The sequence below is a fragment of the Podarcis gaigeae genome, assembly GCF_964106915.1.
Source record: "Podarcis gaigeae genome assembly, chromosome: 2".
In the NCBI taxonomy this organism is placed as follows: domain Eukaryota; kingdom Metazoa; phylum Chordata; class Lepidosauria; order Squamata; family Lacertidae; genus Podarcis; species Podarcis gaigeae.
The window spans coordinates 16,679,101-16,697,369 of NC_139679.1; the positions used below are offsets into that span (position 1 = coordinate 16,679,101).

At 46.9% G+C, this 18,269-nt stretch overlaps 1 protein-coding gene across 2 annotated transcripts in view; it reads right to left on the bottom strand.

The window, feature by feature from the left end:
* The window catches only part of GPR84 (G protein-coupled receptor 84), a 129,728-nt gene extending 121,307 nt beyond the window's left edge, over positions 1–8,421 (bottom strand). Inside the window, exons 1-2 of one of the 2 annotated variants that reach the window (XR_014561704.1) lie at positions 8,209–8,421; positions 1,954–3,610 (exon numbers count right to left, since the gene is read on the bottom strand). Coding sequence is in view for 1 of the 2 variants with exons in the window: in XM_083729014.1 (XP_083585140.1) it covers positions 2,408–3,535 (1,128 nt within the window). In the remaining variant the exon portion in view is untranslated. Of the gene's footprint in view, positions 1–791; positions 3,611–8,208 lie in introns of those variants that run through there. The other variant, XM_083729014.1, reaches the window with a different exon arrangement.
* Between the last annotated feature and the right edge of the window lie 9,848 nt (positions 8,422–18,269).

Genomic DNA, 18,269 nt, shown 5'->3' on the forward strand with positions numbered 1-18,269 from the left:
TTAGCAGCCAGAATATGAATGAGGAAATGTAATGGCACACAGGCAACAAAAAGTGGCCACCCTGGTGAAGAAAAAGATGATCCCCAGAATTTCTGTGTGCCAGGCTGTCAAGACCATGTGAGTCTTGTTTGGGGGTGCGGGAGAAAAGAGAGCATTTTTAAAGCTGTGCTATTTAGCAGCTCGAATTTGCAACTCCATCCTGTTCAAAGTGCAGTGAGAATCCCAAATAAGTACATGCAAAGGCTTGCACTCTTTGTTAAACCTGATGTGCTGCCGCAACTGTGTCGCTAAACAAAGCTCTTGAGCAATCTTAACAGACAGCATTACCCAGCAAACCACAGGGAAGGTGGAACTGATCAGAAGAAACACAAGGTCTATCTCTTACTATTTGTCACATTTTAGCAACTCAGCTCAGGTCTAGAGATCAGGATCTAAATGACTTGGGTCCCAAAGACCTGGAGAAGTGCTGTTTTGCATAGGTGTTTAGATCTGCAGTTCCACTGCCCTGTAAAATCCATGGAGTGGCAGCGCAGGAGAGGGCCTTCTTTGTGGTGGCCCCCAGGCTCAGGAATGCCCCTCCAAGGTGTGTCTGGACTCATCAATGCTACATGTTGATGCCAGCCAACCCACATCTCCACCCAGGCCTCTGGGTATGGAGAATGAGATCAGGACACCCCTACTATTTCCAAGTTAACATTTACATGCACTATGACTGACTAGTAACATGCTATACATAACCTGCTCTGGGTCAGCGTGCAGATGCATGGTCTATAAATACCAAATAAATAAGCTATTATTATAGATCATTTTATTTCAAGGTTACAACGACAACATTTATGCAAATGCCATAATCTGACAGTGAAACATTTTCTAAATAGGCCAGCAACCAATATAATATATAGTACAGGTATATTGGGTTTTGAAATGGTCTAAATTATGATGTCCAAATGTGGGGACAGTGAAAGGGGACCAAATGTACAGGAAATGAAGGGAATCAAGCTTTTATAGAAAAAGGATTCCCAGCAGAACTCAATTTTCTCACCCTTGATGCAAACCACCATGTGAGGTTCTGGTTGTTACATTTTTCTTTCTGCCTTGCATGGAGAATGCCCCAAATTCAATCCCTGGAATCTCCAGGCACTGCTGGGGTTATCCCCTGTCTGAAACCCGGAAAGCTGTTGCCGGTCGGTGTCAGTTATGTTGAGACCAATGATCTGACTGAGCGCAAGCTGTGTACAAAGCATGTGCAGGTTTTCAGGGAATAGATGGGAGTTTGAAGGAGAGATCTGAAGGAGAGAAAGAGGCGCCATCATGAAGGTGATTGGGGAGGCAGTCCCAAACACGAGGGGCAGCCAGGGAGAACAGGTGGAGCCATTTGCGGGGTGAAAAGATTATTGGATAGCTGGGAATAGTGGTGCTGGATCAGCAAAGGCTATAGACAGGTGGATCACTGTGTCCCTCTAGGTCAGCCTTTCTCAACCTGTGGGTCCCCAGATGTTGTTGAACTACAACTCCCATCACCCCTAGCTAGCAAGGCCAGAGCTCAGGGATGATGGGAGTTGTAGTCCAACAACATCTGGGGACCCACAGGTTGAGAACCGCTGCTCTAAGTGTTGTTGGATAACAACTCCCATCTCACCTGACCATTGACTGGGCTGGCTGGGGGTATAAGCAGAGAGATAAGGAAAGGCAAAGCCATGGAGGGCTTTGAAGGCAAAGGCAAAGTTCTTTTGCAAGACCTGGGAGCCAGTGGGAAGCCAGTGAAAGTTTTTATGGAGGGAGCTGCCATCATGTGGTCAGATCCATAAGAAGGTGAATTGTCAACAGAGTGGTGCTGTGATAAATATAAATATGTATTTACAAAACAGAACGGTTAAAAGATATAGAGAAAGGGTTGTATCCAAGGCTAGTCCTACTGAAATCGATGGAGCTACATTGGGCCTTGGATGCAACCCATCAGCAGCAAAGTGCACTGCAGCCTCTTAGCTCCTATTAAAACTGGATGATTGTCCAGGGAGGAGAGACTTTGTGGAGGTACAACATTTGCTTTCGTATCTGAAGCTTGGCAAGTCCAAACAGCTTTTCTGTAATCCAGAAGGGAGGCCTCGCCACCAGCTTCAACAATATGCCAAAGGCAGGGCCCATTATACCAGTTCAGTCTGATTTCCCTATCGCCCATAGGGGCCACAACAGAATATGGAATACAATTTACAATAATATACCGTAGGAAAAGAACAGGGCCCGCATCATGTGAAGGCCTGGATTAAAGAACTGGGAATCTAGTCCAGTGTGGAAAACCCAGTTAGCTTTTTTCCCTTTCTGGTGACATTACAGCCCTGAGGGCAAACCAGGGTTGGTGGATAGACCGTATCCCTTTTCCGGTGATGGAGAGCAGCCCGGCTTCCAGTTAGCGGTGGCAGCGGAACCTCTTTGCGAAGTTATAGAGCACGTCTCTGTAAGCCTCGCGGAACTGGCGGTTCATAGCAGCATAAAGCACTGGGTTGATGCAGCTGTTGAGCCAAGTGAGATTGGCGGCGATCATGTGCAAGACGGTTGGAGCCCGGTTCTTGGCATCAAAGATGTTGATTAGCAGGAAGGGGATGTAGCAGATGACAAAGAAAAGGAAGACCACAAAGCACATGCGGGTCACCCGGCGAAATTCTGAGTTGCTGTCCTTGGCCTGGCACGGGGTAGCTTTCTTAGGAGGTGCTTCGCCATTCTGGGAAGCTGATGGGAGATTGGTACTGGCAGTAGACTCAGAGGACTGAGCCTCACAGGAGTGCTGGGAAGGACCTGCGCTGTCCACTCCGCTGTCAAGCTCTTGGTATCGTCCCGGTGTGGCTGAACTGGCATCAGCCACGTGGCCCTTCTTCAAGCTGGTCTTCTTCAGCTTGTATTGGTCCATGGCACGGGCGGCACTCTTGACTTTGCGGTGGATGAGGAAGTAGAAGATCCCGACGCAGCTGAGACCCACCAAAAAGTAGAATCCCATGAGGATGGTGGTGTAGGGCCGTCCGCGGAGGCGGTGGAAGCTGCAGGTGCACACCTTGGGCACTAAGACGTAGACGGGCCACAGTGGCGCGAAACTGGCCAGGCCAACAACCCAGGTGCCCAGGATGATGAGCATCGTCCCGAGGCGGGAGAAGATGCGGTCAAAGAGGGCGGTGTTGGCAATGATCAGGTAGCGGCTGATGGCGATGAGGCAGAGCGTCAAGATGGAGACGGAGTTGGAGACAAAGAGCAACATCCCAAAGACACGGCAGAAGTCGGCCCCTGCCCGCCAGTGGAGATGGAGGTAGGAGTCAACCGAGAAGGGCTGCAGGAAGGTGCAGTACAAAATGTCCGCCACAGTCAGGTTGACAATGAGGAGGTTGAAGCGCGTCTGCAGCTTGGCATCAGCCGCGTAGGCCAGCAGGGTCAGCACGTTGCCCACTGTGCCCACGATGGCCACCACAATGCCCCAACTCACTGCCACGTAGCGGTAGCCAACAATGGACGGGTCGTAGCAGGAGAAGTTGTTGGCAAGATCCGCCATCTTGGGAGGAAGTGGTTATTGGCTATGCTGCCCTCTGGTGGAAAGGTCAGGACCTAGCAGGCCAATATGCTACCTCTACAAGGAAATGGGAGAGAAAAAGATTTAAGTTTAAGCGTGTCAGGCTTCCAAGCACACAAATTAGCACTGACTCCAAGGCTGGCACAGGGAAATATTTCAAACAACACCTAATTAACTTGTCAGATGTTTTGGCACAGAATGTTGTCACGGCAACAAAGTTTCCCAGCAGCCACTTCAGATCTCCTTGTCCACCCAAAAAGCCACTTCTGGTCTGTCTAAGCCAGGTAGTAATCATGGTCACTGCTACATTGCCAAGTGCTGAGGAAGCTCTGGCATTTTTGTTTTGGAGGGACAGGAGGCGGGCGGGTGTGGAGGACTCCCTGGTCCTGAATGGGGTAACTGTGCTCCTGAAGGACCAGGTGCATAGCCTGGGAGTCGCAGGTCAATTCTGTGCCCAGGGCAGCTGTTTATCAGCTCCATCTGGTACGCAAGTTGAGACCCTACCTGCCCGCGGACTGTCTTGCCAGAGTGGTGCATGCTCTAGTTATCTCCCGCTTGGACTACTGCAATGCGCTCTACGTGGGGCTACCTTTGAAGGTGACACGGAAACTACAACTAATCCAGAATGCGGCAGCTAGACTGGTGACTTGGTGGCCGCCGGGACCACATAACACCGGTCTTGAAAGACCTATATTGGCTCCAAGTACGTTTCCAAGCACAATTCAAAGTGTTGGTGCTGACCTTTAAAGCCCTAAATGATCTCGGTCCAGTATATCTGAAGGAGCGTCTCCACCCCCATCGTTCTACCCGGACACTGAGGTCCAGCACTGAGGGCCTTCTGGCGGTTCCCTTGCTACGAGAAGCCAAGTTACAGGGAACCAGGCAGAGGGCCTTCTCAGTAGTGGTACCCACCCTGTGGAACACCCTCCCATCAGATGTCAAAGAGATAAACAACTATCTGACATTTAGAAGACATCTGAAGGCAGCCCTGTTTAGGGAAGCTTTTAATGTTTGATGTATTACTGTATTTTAATATTTGGTTGGAAGCTGCCGAGTGGCTGGGGAAGCCCAGCCAGATGGGCGGGGCATAAATAAATTTTTATTTTTATTTTTATCTCTGCCTCATCTCCCTGCCCCCCCCCCCTTTACAGGCTTCTTGCCTGTGGGCTACTGAGGCTGTGTACACATGATCCCTTTAAGGCACATTCAAAGCACATTCATTCCCTCAGAGAATTCTGGGCACTGTAGTTTTCCTCTCACTGAGTTACGCTTCCCAGCAAAAACCCTCAACAAAACCACATAATTCCTTGAGGGAAAGGATGTGCTTCGAATGTGCCTTAGAGTTATAGTGCACATTCAGCTTGCGGCTAAGAGGCACATGCCACCGTGAAAGGACTCCCTTCCCAGCTAAGCAGTTGCCACCATGGTGCACCACATAAGAAAGCCAGAAAGTCCTGGAAACCAATGAGAAGAGCGAGAAAAGATTTCCTTGCCAGCCAGCCGGACGCCTGAGGCCTCTGCCGCATGCGAGTTTCAACATGCGCAAGACTCTCTCTCATTTGCATCCCGGCTTTCTCCAGGGAAGAGAGAGAGATCAAAGCGCAACCCCATTCCTTCCTTTTTAAGGCCTAATTGGGACGTTGCCACGGAAACAGACGTCTCCAAATCGGTCCTGACAGGCACCATCCTCTACCTGGATGGCTCCGCTTTCAAGTTTGAGACGGAATGCCGGGGAGGTAGAGGCAGAAAGGCAGGCGTCTGCCCCCCACAAAAGAGCCCTAGATAAGGTAGTCATCCTGAGCTGCTGGGAACGCCCAAACAGCCACAACCAGCCCTAATGGATCTATTACAGTGGTACCTCAGGTTACATACGCTTCAGGTTACATACGCTTCAGGTTACAGACTCCGCTAACCCAGAAATAGTGCTTCAGGTTAAGAACTTTGCTTCAGGTTGAGAACAGAAATCATGCTCCGGCGGCGCGGCAGCAGCAGGAGGCCCCATTCGCTAAAGTGGTGCTTCAGGTTAAGAACAGTTTCAGGTTAAGTACGGACCTCTGGAACGAATTAAGTACTTAACCCGAGGTACCACTGTATTGTAGAACATGGACACACACATGCCCCCCTCTTCATGATGAAAAGTAGCCACACGTTCTCCTTAGCTCTTTAACTTCTTTGGGTTGCCAACTGACCGGGCAGCGGGGGGGACGACGACCCCAAGCCCAGGCCTCATCTTCTGCCGAACACAAGCGTGTGAAACCTCAAGTGATCTTCCAGGCCTCCTTATCTGGCTCCTGGCTCTCCCCGCTAGTGTTAAATAAATGATTTCTGTGCTGGGGATTCCGTTGCTAGGAAGGGAGGTGTCGGTGTCTGAGCTTTTATTTTTCTCTACTGGCTAGTGGGTTAAGAGCGTAGTTTACTTTTTTATTACTTTGCTACCAGCTGGCGGGGACTGTTTTTTAAAAAATGCTGTACGGAATGGTCATGATTGTATCTTTTCTCTTCTCTCATATTCTCATTTATATTTCATTTATTATTTCTACTTTCTTCAATGTTACGTTACCTGGGTGCATGCGAAGTGACAAGTGGCTAATAAGTTTAATAAGGAAAAAAGAGGGAGGATCTCAGACCCTCCAAGTGTTTCTGTTTTCCAGGGACAGCCCTGGATTTACTGAAGCTGCCCTGGTTTCTGATTTGATCCTGAAATGTCCCACTTTTCCCTAGGACGTCCCTATTTTCATCGGAGAAAGGTTGCAGGGTATGAAGTTGATGTGACCCGTAAGCCAAGGATATAAGTAACTAGACAACCTTTAGAAGACATCTGAAGGCAGCCCTATATAAAGGTCCAGTCGTGGCCGACTCTGGGGTTGCGGCGCTCATCTCGCTTTATTGGCCGAGGGAGTCAGCGTACAGCTTCCAGGTCATGTAGCCAGCATGACTAAGCCGCTTCTGGAGAACCAGAGCAGCGCACAGAAACGGCATTTACCTTCCCGCCTGAGCGGTACCTATTGATCTCCTTGCACTTTGACATGCTTTCGAACTGCTAGGTTGGCAGGAGCTGGGACCAAGCAACGGGAGCTCACCCCGTCGTGGGGATTCGAACTGCTGACCTTCTGATCGGCAAGTCCTAGGCTCTGTGGTTTAACCCACAGCGCCACCCGAGTCCCAGCCCTATATAGGGAAGTCATTTTATTTATTTTTTTAATTATTTTATATGTTGGAAACTGCCCAGAGTGGCTGGGGCAACCCAGTCAGATGGGCAGGGTATAAATCATATTATTATTATTGAATAGGACACCCCTATTTTCATCAGATAAATGTTGGAGGGAATGCGGAGGAATGTGTGAGCATGTGTAGAAGCTAGCCTAGTGCACAGAGGTGAAGTTTAAATTCACTACTCCATGTCTTTCCCCTATTGCTGGTATGCAGTACCCGGAAGGTTGCCCAGAGACCACGTGACCCTCGAGGTTAAAAAAGAAAATGTTCCCCCAACCCTTGCCATAATACAGGCATAGGCAAACTCGCCCTCCAGATGTTTTGGGACTACAACTCCCATCATCCCTAGCTAACAGGACCAGTGGTCAGGGATGATGGGAATTGTAGTCTCAAAACATCTGGAGGGCCGGGTTTGCCTATGCCTGGCTTAATATATTGGCTCAGTGTGCAGAAATCAACAGGAGAAGCCTACTTCCTGTGTGGAGGGGCATGGAGATAGTTATTGCTACATATTAAGGACTGAAAATCAAGCCCCTTTTAAAGGCACAGCTGCAGGTCACAGTTCAGATTCTGACAACCTTAGAGCCTCTAGAACAGGCTTCCTCAACCTCGGCCCTTCAGATGTTTTGAGACTACAATTCCCATCATCCCTAGCTAACAGGACCATTGGTCAGGGATGATGGGAATTGTAGTTTCAAAACATCTGGTGGGCTGAGTTTGCCTATGCCTGATCTATCGGCACTACATTGTTCACCCTTGTGCTAATTCAAGTGACCTCCCCACAAACTTTGCACAAACAAATCAAGACGGAGGCTTAATAAATGTGCAATAAAGAAGCCATCTTGGAACTGAATTTAAATTACTCTGGAGATTATACAGTACCAGATATCTCCATGGCAGTGTTCTACCCATAAATGAACAACGTAATAAGGAAAGCATGCCGTCTGGGCATGTTCAAACAGCATTCTCAGGGCTAAGAGATCAGTTATGAGCCTCCTCCCTTCGCCCCATCCTTATTGCACCACTGTGGCTTTTAACACCAGCCTCACACTCAGTAATACAGTCCATAAAGTCTTTCTTATTTAAACTCTGTGCCAGAAAAGGCTCCATTGCAGACAATTTTATAAGCCAGGGGCAGCCAATGTCACGACCTCTGGGTGCTTTGAACTACAGTTCCCACCAGTCCTCCTGGCCATGTCGGTCTGAGATCAGGGATGATGTAGTTAAAAATACATGAAGGACATCACCACATTACCTGTCACAACATTACCTACCCCTGTTCTAAGCAGCCATGGCGCTAAACCAGACTTGAAAGTTAATATCAACTCTATGCATCTCTGAGACCCCTACAGAAAAATAACAGCAAAGCCACCCAAATATTTCAACTTAAAAACTTTATAGATTCTCTTGTATGGAAACTTTAAGAATGTTAAGCAACTTACCGGGGAAAGATGAGCGTTTGGATCCAGAGATTATGCCTGGTGTCCATGGGGTGCCTCTACGTTCTGGACGGCTATTTATAAAGGTTCCTCACTGCATCTGCTGAGAGGAGAAAAACTCCCAAGTGTCTAAACTCCCTGAAGCAACTTCCTCTTTCCCCGTAGGCTTGTAAATGTCTGACGCCCAGACCTGTGTGTACTCACAGTGCGTGAAATATGCTTGCATGTGCGCCTTTACGCAGGCTCGCCTACAAATGTTTAGAGCAGAGATTTAAACAAATGTAAAAAAAATGAAGAAATAAAATAAATTAAAGATTAACCCCAACTGGACGGGGGTAGAGAGGGAGTGAGGCAAAACAAGGTGCCTTTCCCAGACTGCCACCAGGCTAGCAGTATTTTGCAAGAGTGATTCAAGTACATCCTGAAACTATAGGTGCAATAAATCTACATTTAGAAAACCCTGACTTTTTGAGATTTGGAAAGTGATGGGTATTGGGAGTGAAGCTAAAATACTTGCAGTTAGTTAGCTGAACACTAGAGGCGACACGTGACAGAAAGGCAACCTTCCTTCTCAACCGATCTCTCTTAGTAGCTACTTGTTGGTAAACTGGATTACTTCCTTTCAGGCTTTTACTGCTTTCCTGTTCCTCCTCCAAGCTTTGTTAGTTCCAGCCAGTTGCAGTAGGAGTGAGAAGGTGCTAGTGTTAACTTCTTGAATCCATCATGGCCACATGGAAACCCTATACTTAGAATGGTTTTGTTTCCCATGAGTGACAAACCACAAGTTCTCTCTCTATGGAATGATCAATTATGTTAGCAAAGATTCTGAGCAGAAATTAAATAAGTGGGAGGCTGAGACTGGTTTACAGCTAGTGGAGATGCTTGTCTATTAATAACAACCTTCTAAAAGCAGAGCCATCACCTTGCCAACAAAGGCCCGCATAGTTAAAGCTATGGCTTTCCCAGTAGTGATGTATGGAAGTGAGAGCTGGACCATAAAGAATGCTGATTGCTGAAGAATTGATGCTTTTGAATTATGATGCTGGAGGAGACTCTTGAGAGTCCCATGGACTGCAAGAAGACCAAACCTCTCCATTCTTAAGGAAATCAGCCCTGAGTGCTCACTGGAAGGACAGATCCTGAAGCTGAGGCTCCAATACTTTGGCCACCTCATGAGAAGAGAAGACTCCCTGGAAAAGACCCTGATGTCGGGAAAGATGGAGGGCATAAGGAGAAGGGGACGACAGAGGACGAGATGGTTGGACAGTGTTCTTGAAGCGACTAACATGAGTTTGACCAAACTGCGGGAGGCAGTGGAAGACAGGAGTGCCTGGCGTGCTCTGGTCCCAAAGAGTCACAAAGAGTCGGATACGACTAAACGACTAAACAACAACAAAAACACACCTTTATTGAGTAGAGCCCCTCCTCCCATTCTTCCCTCCTCTCCATCCTGTGCTATAATTTAAGTGCAGCAATGATTAAGGTCATTTTTAACAGCCAATTTCGTCTCTTTCAGAACCACAAACAGCTCTCACAATAGCAATTTCCTCAGCTTTGTTCAAGGAGCTTTAGATTAAGTTGAATAGCAGCAAAGTGTGGTGAAATCATTGCTTCGTCATTTCGTTCATTGCCAGCAGGTGGTGCTATTGCTTCACCTATCTGCGCTGTAAGAGATACTGTGGTTAAAGGGAATTGCAAAGAAAAGCAGCAAAAGGCCGTAGTCCTGTGCACACTTAACTTGGAAGTGAGCAGCATTGAACACTGTGGGATTTACTTCTGAGTAGACTGGACTGCAACCTTAGGCTTTGTAGAGCCCATAAGCAACGTACAGCTCATCTAGGATTTCCTCCACCCCCAAAATAGCAGATCAACAAATGAATCCCATGGAGCACATGACCTTAGCACCTACAATTCAATGAACCATGAACTATTCTCAGACTGATTGATTAATTAATGCATCGAATCTGACTACAGGCATGGTGTTTCTTTTGAAAGCACACACTTCAGTGAACTAATATTCCCAACCACAAAGTTGATCAGCTCTAAATTCCATTTGACAGTGACAGATGATCACTTATATCGTAAGGTTCAAGTGTAAACACTGGTAAGATGAATACAGACTAGCAAGAACGATGCAACCCATTGCATCAAGTAAGGGGAAGTGGGGTCACTCTCAATGTTGATGAATTCTTGACTTCAAGCCTGTTGCACAAGACTATATTTTTTTAATCTCCAGCGATAAATTACTCAGACAAAGGCTTAGAGCTCAACCCAAACGAGAGAGGCCACCAGGAGAAAAGTTAAACACTTTAACAAGAATAAAACCATGCAGTTGTAAAAGATCCATAGTTGCGGGGGGAAGGCAAAGTAGAAGACAAACTTGAACACAGTAGAATGAATTCCCTATGTCCAAAAATAGAAGTCTTATTTCAGAGGTGAGGTGGGAAGGGGGAGAAAGAGAGACAGAGAATGGAAAGAGCACAGCTGGAGCATTTCCAGATTGTGGGATAGCCAGCCTCATATAACCAACATGGTTCAATCTAATCGATGCATGAAGGGGTTAATACCATAGAGTAAGCTGTCCTGCCAGGCTTAGTGAGGTCACTTCCCCTTACCTTGGGAGGAAATGGGTAATCAGGCCTGTTGTTCAGTTTACCTGAGAAGCTCAAGTGTGAGCAGGCTCTCAGAAGCTGCTCTTCACCTACTAGTGATTTAGGAACTTTCACCACTAAGCCGAGTTTTACTGCCTGTGCAAATTTCTGGACGACAGGAAACTGACCTTTGAAGAGTTTGTAAGTAAACCATTTTTAATTTACCAAACATGGGTTTTTTCCCTCTTCTAGGGAAAGAGGGAAGTTTTGGATCTCACAGGGGCATATTTTAAAGGTCTAACGGCCTATATTTCACTTTGTTGCATGTTTTGTGATTTTAAATCTCTGCTGGGGTTCTCTCACCAGAGTACATAGTCCAAACATGGGTCTTGGCATCCAGGAATTCTCCTTTTATATACCTATTTTTACCCCCTTTGCACACACACAGATGGCAGCTGAAAATGTTACTTCTTGTTCTTTGCAGTTTATCCATTGACTTATTTGGGGCTTTACTAGTGCAAGTGCAATTCTGCATCATCATCATCATCATCATCATCATCATATATTTATACCCCACCCATCTGGCTGAGTTTCCCCAGCCACTCTGGGCGGCTTCCAATCAAGTGTTAAAAACAATACAGCATTAAATGTTAAAAACTTCTCTAATCAAATCCTCATGAACTGACAACCACAATAAGGGGTTTTGTGTGTGTCATTCTTATGTGAATAGGAAGTAATCTCCAGCCCAGGGAGCACACAGTAGTAGGTGTGTGTGTGTGTGTGTGTGTGTGTGTGTGAGAGAGAGAGAGAGAGAGAGAGAGGGGGGGGGTAAGGCTTCACCTGTTGGATTTCAGACTGCCATGACCCCAAGCTACTAACAGGATAGGAGCCTGAGCAAAATGGGACACTAGAATAGCCCTGTTACGTTGGCCAATGTCAAGAGGCTCTGTGCCTTTAACTGCTGTGTGACAGGCACCAATTCAACAGGTGTAGCCTTTCCCTTCATTATGCCAGCTGTTTACGTTGTACTTGTGATGAGGCTTGTCAGCTCTGTAAGCCCCTGTAGTCTAGATTGACGCTTCAGAAATCCTTTCGACCTATCCAGTACCTTTTCAGGCAGAAATCCTACAAAAACACTCCTGCGTTCACCCCCTTCCCCATCTGGTAAAAAACAAGAGCTGGTCCCAGCTGGTTGTTTGTGGTTTGGCCTGGGATGGGTGGAGGCCTGTTGGCTAGGAGAGCTATTTATCTAGCACATCTTGGGACGTTTCCACGATTCTTCTTCCTCTTTTTTTAGCATGCCAAAGCTGTGGCTGTCAAGTGAGGGAAGAAAAGAGACTTTTCTTGGTGTAACAGCATGCCACAGCACACCGCCACAGCCACGAGCTTAGCACGAGAGGAGGATAAAAAACTGGGAGTGGTGGAATTGGCTCTTAGCGTTTCTTTCTCAAAAATATTATTTGATGGCTTCATATAAACCAGGCCTCACTCCTCTCCAGGGCTTCTTATCGACGGCTTCATCCCTGGAACACGTGCTGCAACAATAGAGCAATGATGGACATGGGGAAAGTACTTTTCCATTTATCACTGAGTAGCTGGTAAGGTAAAGGTAAAGGGACCCCTGACCATTAGGTCCAGTCGTGGCCAACTCTGGGGTTGCGGCGCTCATCTTGCTTTATTGGTCAAGGGAGCCGGCGTACAGCTTCCGGGTCATGTGGCCAGCATGACTAAGCCGCTTCTGGCGAACCAGAGCAGCGCACAGAAATGCCATTTACCTTCCCACCAGAGCGGTACCTATTTATCTACTTGCACTTTGACGTGCTTTCGAACTGCTAGGTTGGCAGGAGCAGGGACCGAGGAAGGGGCGCTCACCCCATCCACTCATAATTTTCTGGGGTTAAAAGGAGAAATTTATGGTTGCCATGTCTGCACACACCACTCCAGGGCCCTGTTCCTGTGCCTTTAAGAGCAACCACACAATTGGGGCATTAGCAGGTGAAACAGTTTCTGACAAGAGGAATGAAGCAGATGGGGGAAACCTTCGTCAGGTTAACTTTTATTTGGCAGGGTGCTGTTGAGAAACATCAGGAGCCAGGGCAGTAAAAGTGGCAACTCTATAGGAATTCTAGGGTGGAATCGAGACACAAATAAAAAATGCTGTGAAAAGGCTTTTTTTAAAAATCTGTTTTGAAAAATATACTGTATTGAATTAGCCATAAGCTCACCATTTAGTCTCCCATTTGTATAATGCACTTAAAAAGCCATATTTGCAGCTGTATTCCTAAGTCCCAAGGCGCAGGATTTGGGTTCTTTCCAGGCATCACAAAACGTCTTTGAAAAACGGGCCACTGCAGTGCATTTTGGTGTAGCAAGGAATTGCGTGAAAGAGGATCTCAGACCCTCCAAGTGTCCCTATTTTCCAGGGACAGCCATCCTGGTTTCTGATTCGATCCTGGAATGTCCCGCTTTCCTTAGGATGCCTCTATTTTCATTGGATAAATGTTGGAGGGTATAATAATAATAATAATAATAATAATAATAATAATAATAATACTTTTTTTATATCCCACCCTCCCCAGCCAAACCCAGTAAAAATAAAACAAACAAACAGTAAAAATAGCACAATTTACATAAAATCACAATCAGTTAATTGAAATACATTCTAAAATCAATTCAGAATCGAATTAATGGCAACCATTGGGCTAGAGTGCTATGAGGATTACCAAAGGAGGGGGTCAGGCTCTGTCTTGCAGGCCCTGCAGAAAGATGTCAAGTCCCGCAGGGCCCTAGTCTCTTGTGACAGAGCTTTCCACCAGATCGGGGCCACGGCCAAAAAAGCCCTGGCTCTGGCTGAGGCCAGCCTAACCTCCCTGTGGCCCGGGATCTCCAAGATGTTTTTATTTGAAGACCGTAAGGTCCTCCGTGGGACATACCAGGAGAGGCAGTCCAGTAGGTACAAGGGTCCTAGGTCGTATAGGGCTAGGTTAAAACCAGCACCTTAAACCTGATCCTGTACTCCACCGGGAACCAGTGCAGCTGGTATAGCACCGGGTGAATGTGATCCCATGGCGAGGACCCCGAAAGGAGTCTCGCCGCGGCATTCTGCACCCGCTGGAGTTTCTGGGTCAGTCTCTAGGGCAGCCCCATGTGGAGTGAGTTACAATAATCAAGCCTGGAGGTGACCGTCGCGTGGATCACAGTGGCTAGGTCAGGGCGAGAGAGGTAAGGAGCCAACTTCTTAGCTTGGCGGAGTATGGACCTCCAGTGACTCCTGAGCCAAGGAGAAAAGTAATTATACAACCTGTAGAAGACATCTTAAGTTTTTAAATGTTTAATTATGCTTATATATACAGTGGTACCTCAGGTTAAGAACTTAATTCATTCTGGAGGTCTATTCTTAACCTGAAACTGTTCTTAACCTGAAACACCACTTTAGCTAATGGGGCCTCCTGCGGCTGCCGCACCGCAGGAAAACGATTTCTATTCTCATCCTGAAGCAAAGTTCTTAACCGGAGGTAATATTTCTGGGTTAGTGGAGTCTGTAACCTGAAGCGTATGTAACCTGAGGTACCACTATATATATGTGTGTGTGTGTGTGTATATGTTGAAAGCCACCCTGAGTGGCTGGGGCAACCCAGTCAGATGGGCAGGGCATAAATTTAAAAAATGTTATTAATATTATGGAATAGGATGTCCCTATTTTCATTGGAGAAATGTTGGAGGGTAAGGGATCTCTGCTAGGTTGCCATATTTGATAGCAACCTCTCGTAGCTGTCCCTTTAACAGCGGCTTGATATGCAGCAATTAGCAAGTCCCAGAGCTTCACAGGAAGAAGCCAAGCCAGCCCCCCCCCTTCCTGTTGGGTGGCAACCCTCATCTCCATGCATACTCATTATGAGCAAAGTCTCGTTGTGACATCATTTTGCATGATGGGGGGAAATGCTTACAGTGTAGTTAGTATTGCTAGGCTATGCACGCTGACGTCTCTGCTTCTTCCTCCACAACATCTGCTGGTTCCAGAGCCCTGGTCTAAAGTCTCCATCTTCCTAATCGTCCATGTGGGCGTGCATTTGGTATGTAAACCTCTGATCTGCAGCACAATCCTCAGTATGTTTACTCTGAAGGGAGCCTTGTGGATTTTACTCACTAGCTGAAAGTGTTTTGGCCGGCAGTCTTAAGGAGTTGGCTCCTTTTCATAAACTTTGGAGCCTTACAATGTGGTTAATATTGTGTCTGATGCCCGTCAGGGTGGGATTTTTTGAACCCGGATTCCCTTTGCTCTGTAGCTGCCTCACTCTCAGGGGTGATGCGACGTGTCCTCTTTAGGTTTCAGAGCAGCTGAAGCCTGGGAGGTCACATGTGTTTATTTTCCAAGTGTACATATTTGTCTTGAGCTGTTCTGGATGCTGCAGAATAGATACCCTGTGTAAGCAAACATGAGCCTTGGCGTCGTTTTGCCACACTTGCCAAATTGGCAGAGATTTCAAGGGCTGAGCGTGACAGATTCCAACATGGACCCATCCTTTTCTAACAAGGGACCTGGGCCTGGAGAAAGATAAGCATAAGGCCGGTCAGAGAGACAGAGAGAGAGAGTTGCTGCTTTGCAACTACCGAAGTATTTGAACCTCCCATAAGTCTTCTCTGACCTGTTTATTCAGCATTCATCTTGATTTGTTTCCACAATTTTTACTTGGTGGCGAGAATTGCCTGGCTAGGGATGGAGAAGGAATTTGGCATTTAAAGGCAAACCTACCTACCCTTTCCAAATAATAATAATAATAATAATAATAATAATAATAATAATACATGAAGCAAATCACAGCATCCTTTGAAATTTGCAGTTCTCCAAATTTAACAAACCAATTCTCCAGGCAAGTAATAATAATAATAATAATAATTTATTATTTGTACCCCACCCATCTGGCTGGGTTTCCCCAGCCACTCTGGGCGGCTTCCAACAAAGATGAAAGATACACTAAAGTGTCACATATTAAAAACTTCCCTGAACAGGGCTGCCTTCAGATGTCTTCTGAATGTCAGGTAGATGTTTATCGCTTTGACATCTGATGGGAGGGTGTTCCACAGGGCGGGCGCCACTACCGAGAAGGCCCTCTGCCTGGTTCCCTGTAACTTGGCCTCTCACAGTGAGGGAACCGCCAAAAGGCCCTCAGAGCTGGACCTCAGTGTCCGGGCAGAACGATGGGGGAGGAGACGCTCCTTCAGATATACTGGACCGAGGCCGTTTAGGGCTTTAAAGGTGAGCACCAACACTTTGAATTGTGCTCGGAAACGTACTTTACAGTAATGTGTGCAGATATGCACATACTCAGGAAAGAGACGGTTGATTTGGTTGTGGGAAGAACAATGCACACAGGCCTCCCTCACCAGGCTCATGGTACATTAGGAGTTACCCCCAGGCAAGTAAGCAAAACATAGGATCTCAACCAAAGACCGCAGTCTTGCACACACACTTGGCCACAAGCCCCATTGATCCTTGCAGGCTCTCCCATCTTTTTACCTTTGAGCAAATAACCATTAAAGGCAGGGGGGTCTTTTGGGACCACAGCCAGGGGAGGAAATACTCATTTTTTAAAAAGTGAAAATCTCTTCCCACTCCTGCAGCCTCTATTTTATTCTGTAATTATTTATTCTGTCATGAGTGAATCCGATCAGTAACATGGAGCTGTGGGGAAAGGGGGCAAATTGCTCACACACTTGGGGCCACAGTTCTGATCCAAATCACCCTCTATGGCTGCCATTTGCTAAAATTCAAATAGACGGTCATGGCTTTCCATTGCCTTGGCTGGTTAAATCATAAATATGCAGACATGGAATCTGCATGTGTTGCAATGCCCTCTTTGTTAATTAGTTGGGCTGATTTTTCATTGCTTCCTAAACCCAACCAAAGCTGCTCTCTCTGCATCCAGGAGAAGGTCACACAGCAGTCCATGAGAACTAGGATTGAAAGGATCCGTTCATTAATACGAGGATTCTGAACTGGACGCATCTGCGGCAAGAGAGAGCTCAGTTTCCGGCACTGCTGCTGCCATCTCTTGATTCGGGCAATGTCTGATTGCAGAGATAAACTGTTACCTACGTTCAACCAAAACAAAAATATTTGTGTGCCAAAATATTACCCACTTTATCTTCTCCTTGTTCTTCTGGTTCGTCTGCAAATGGGTGAATTAAGATGGATAGTTGCTTCACAGAATCTCCACATCTGTTGACATATACTAGGGCCCCTTGTTCTCCAGGGGTGCATCTGAGAGGAAATACTGTCTTCAGTTTCCAATCCTCTGCTTGGCTGCCTGCTTGGGCGCTAACAGCTGAGCACAGCTGTGTATCTTCCATTTGCCAAAAGAAGCTTGGATGTTTTTACCTTTGGGGGCTTCCTTAATTCCTGTGCATCGGTTCAACAGAACAGAATTTAGAGGCACCCTCTTGCTCTTACAGGGAAAGACAGCTACAAGCTTCTGGTCCGGCTGCTTCTCTGCAAAGCAGCACAAGAAGGAGGCAGCCTGGAATGAGTGGGAAAAGCTGTGCTTGACCCTTCTCCCACCGACTGCTTTCCCTCTTCCACCCGAAGCTGCTTTATTCCACCTGTGGGGTTGCAATCACAGAATTGCCCTGACCCTTCTGCCCTGCCTGCCTCCCCACTTCTATTTTCTGCCCCAGGCTGCTTTTCTCATCTTCGGTTTGAGTCACACGGTCACCTTGCAAATAGCTATCTATTTATTACTATTCTAAAAATAGGTTTACCCAAAAGATGATGGTTGAATGCTGTAAAGCTACAGGGTGTGTTCCAATAAAGAACAAAAGGTACGCACTTGCCTTGAAACAAAAAGATCAATCCATTTCCCTTACATACGATGTCAGTGAATTTATCGCACCCGGCAACTTACAAAGCTTGAATCAGCCATGCACTAATAGCTGTAAAAGGCAATTTCGAGTGTTCCAGTCCCTAGCTAGAGCTATCCTGGCTGAGACTAATAAATTCCAGATCGATAATTTAACAGGAAGGTGGAGAGAGAGATCTAACTTGTTGAGTGAAGATCACCCTAGAATCCAGATCAAGCAATTATCTGGAGCACTGTGGGCAGGGGGCTGGGGCAGAGTGAACAGCAGGGAGCAGCAAGTGCAGGGAGAAAAGCTGTGTTGGGTGAAGGGAGGGTTAAAAACACCTCTGCTGCTGCCCTGCTCTGAATCGCCCCTTCCCCTTGCTGCTTTGCAGTGAAAGTGGAACACTGAACAATTTTGTGTCAGGTTTAGTTAGACCAGAGTGCCCTCCAGATCTTCCTAGACCTCAGTTCCCATCATCTCTAGCTACTGACCATGCTGGTTAGGGCTAACTGGAATTGAAACAAAGTCTGGAGGGTCACAGGTCCCTGGATGGCCAACCTGGCATGGATGCTTTAATTGGGATTCCTGCATTGCAGGGGGTTGGGCTAGATGACCCTTGGGGTCCCTCCCAAC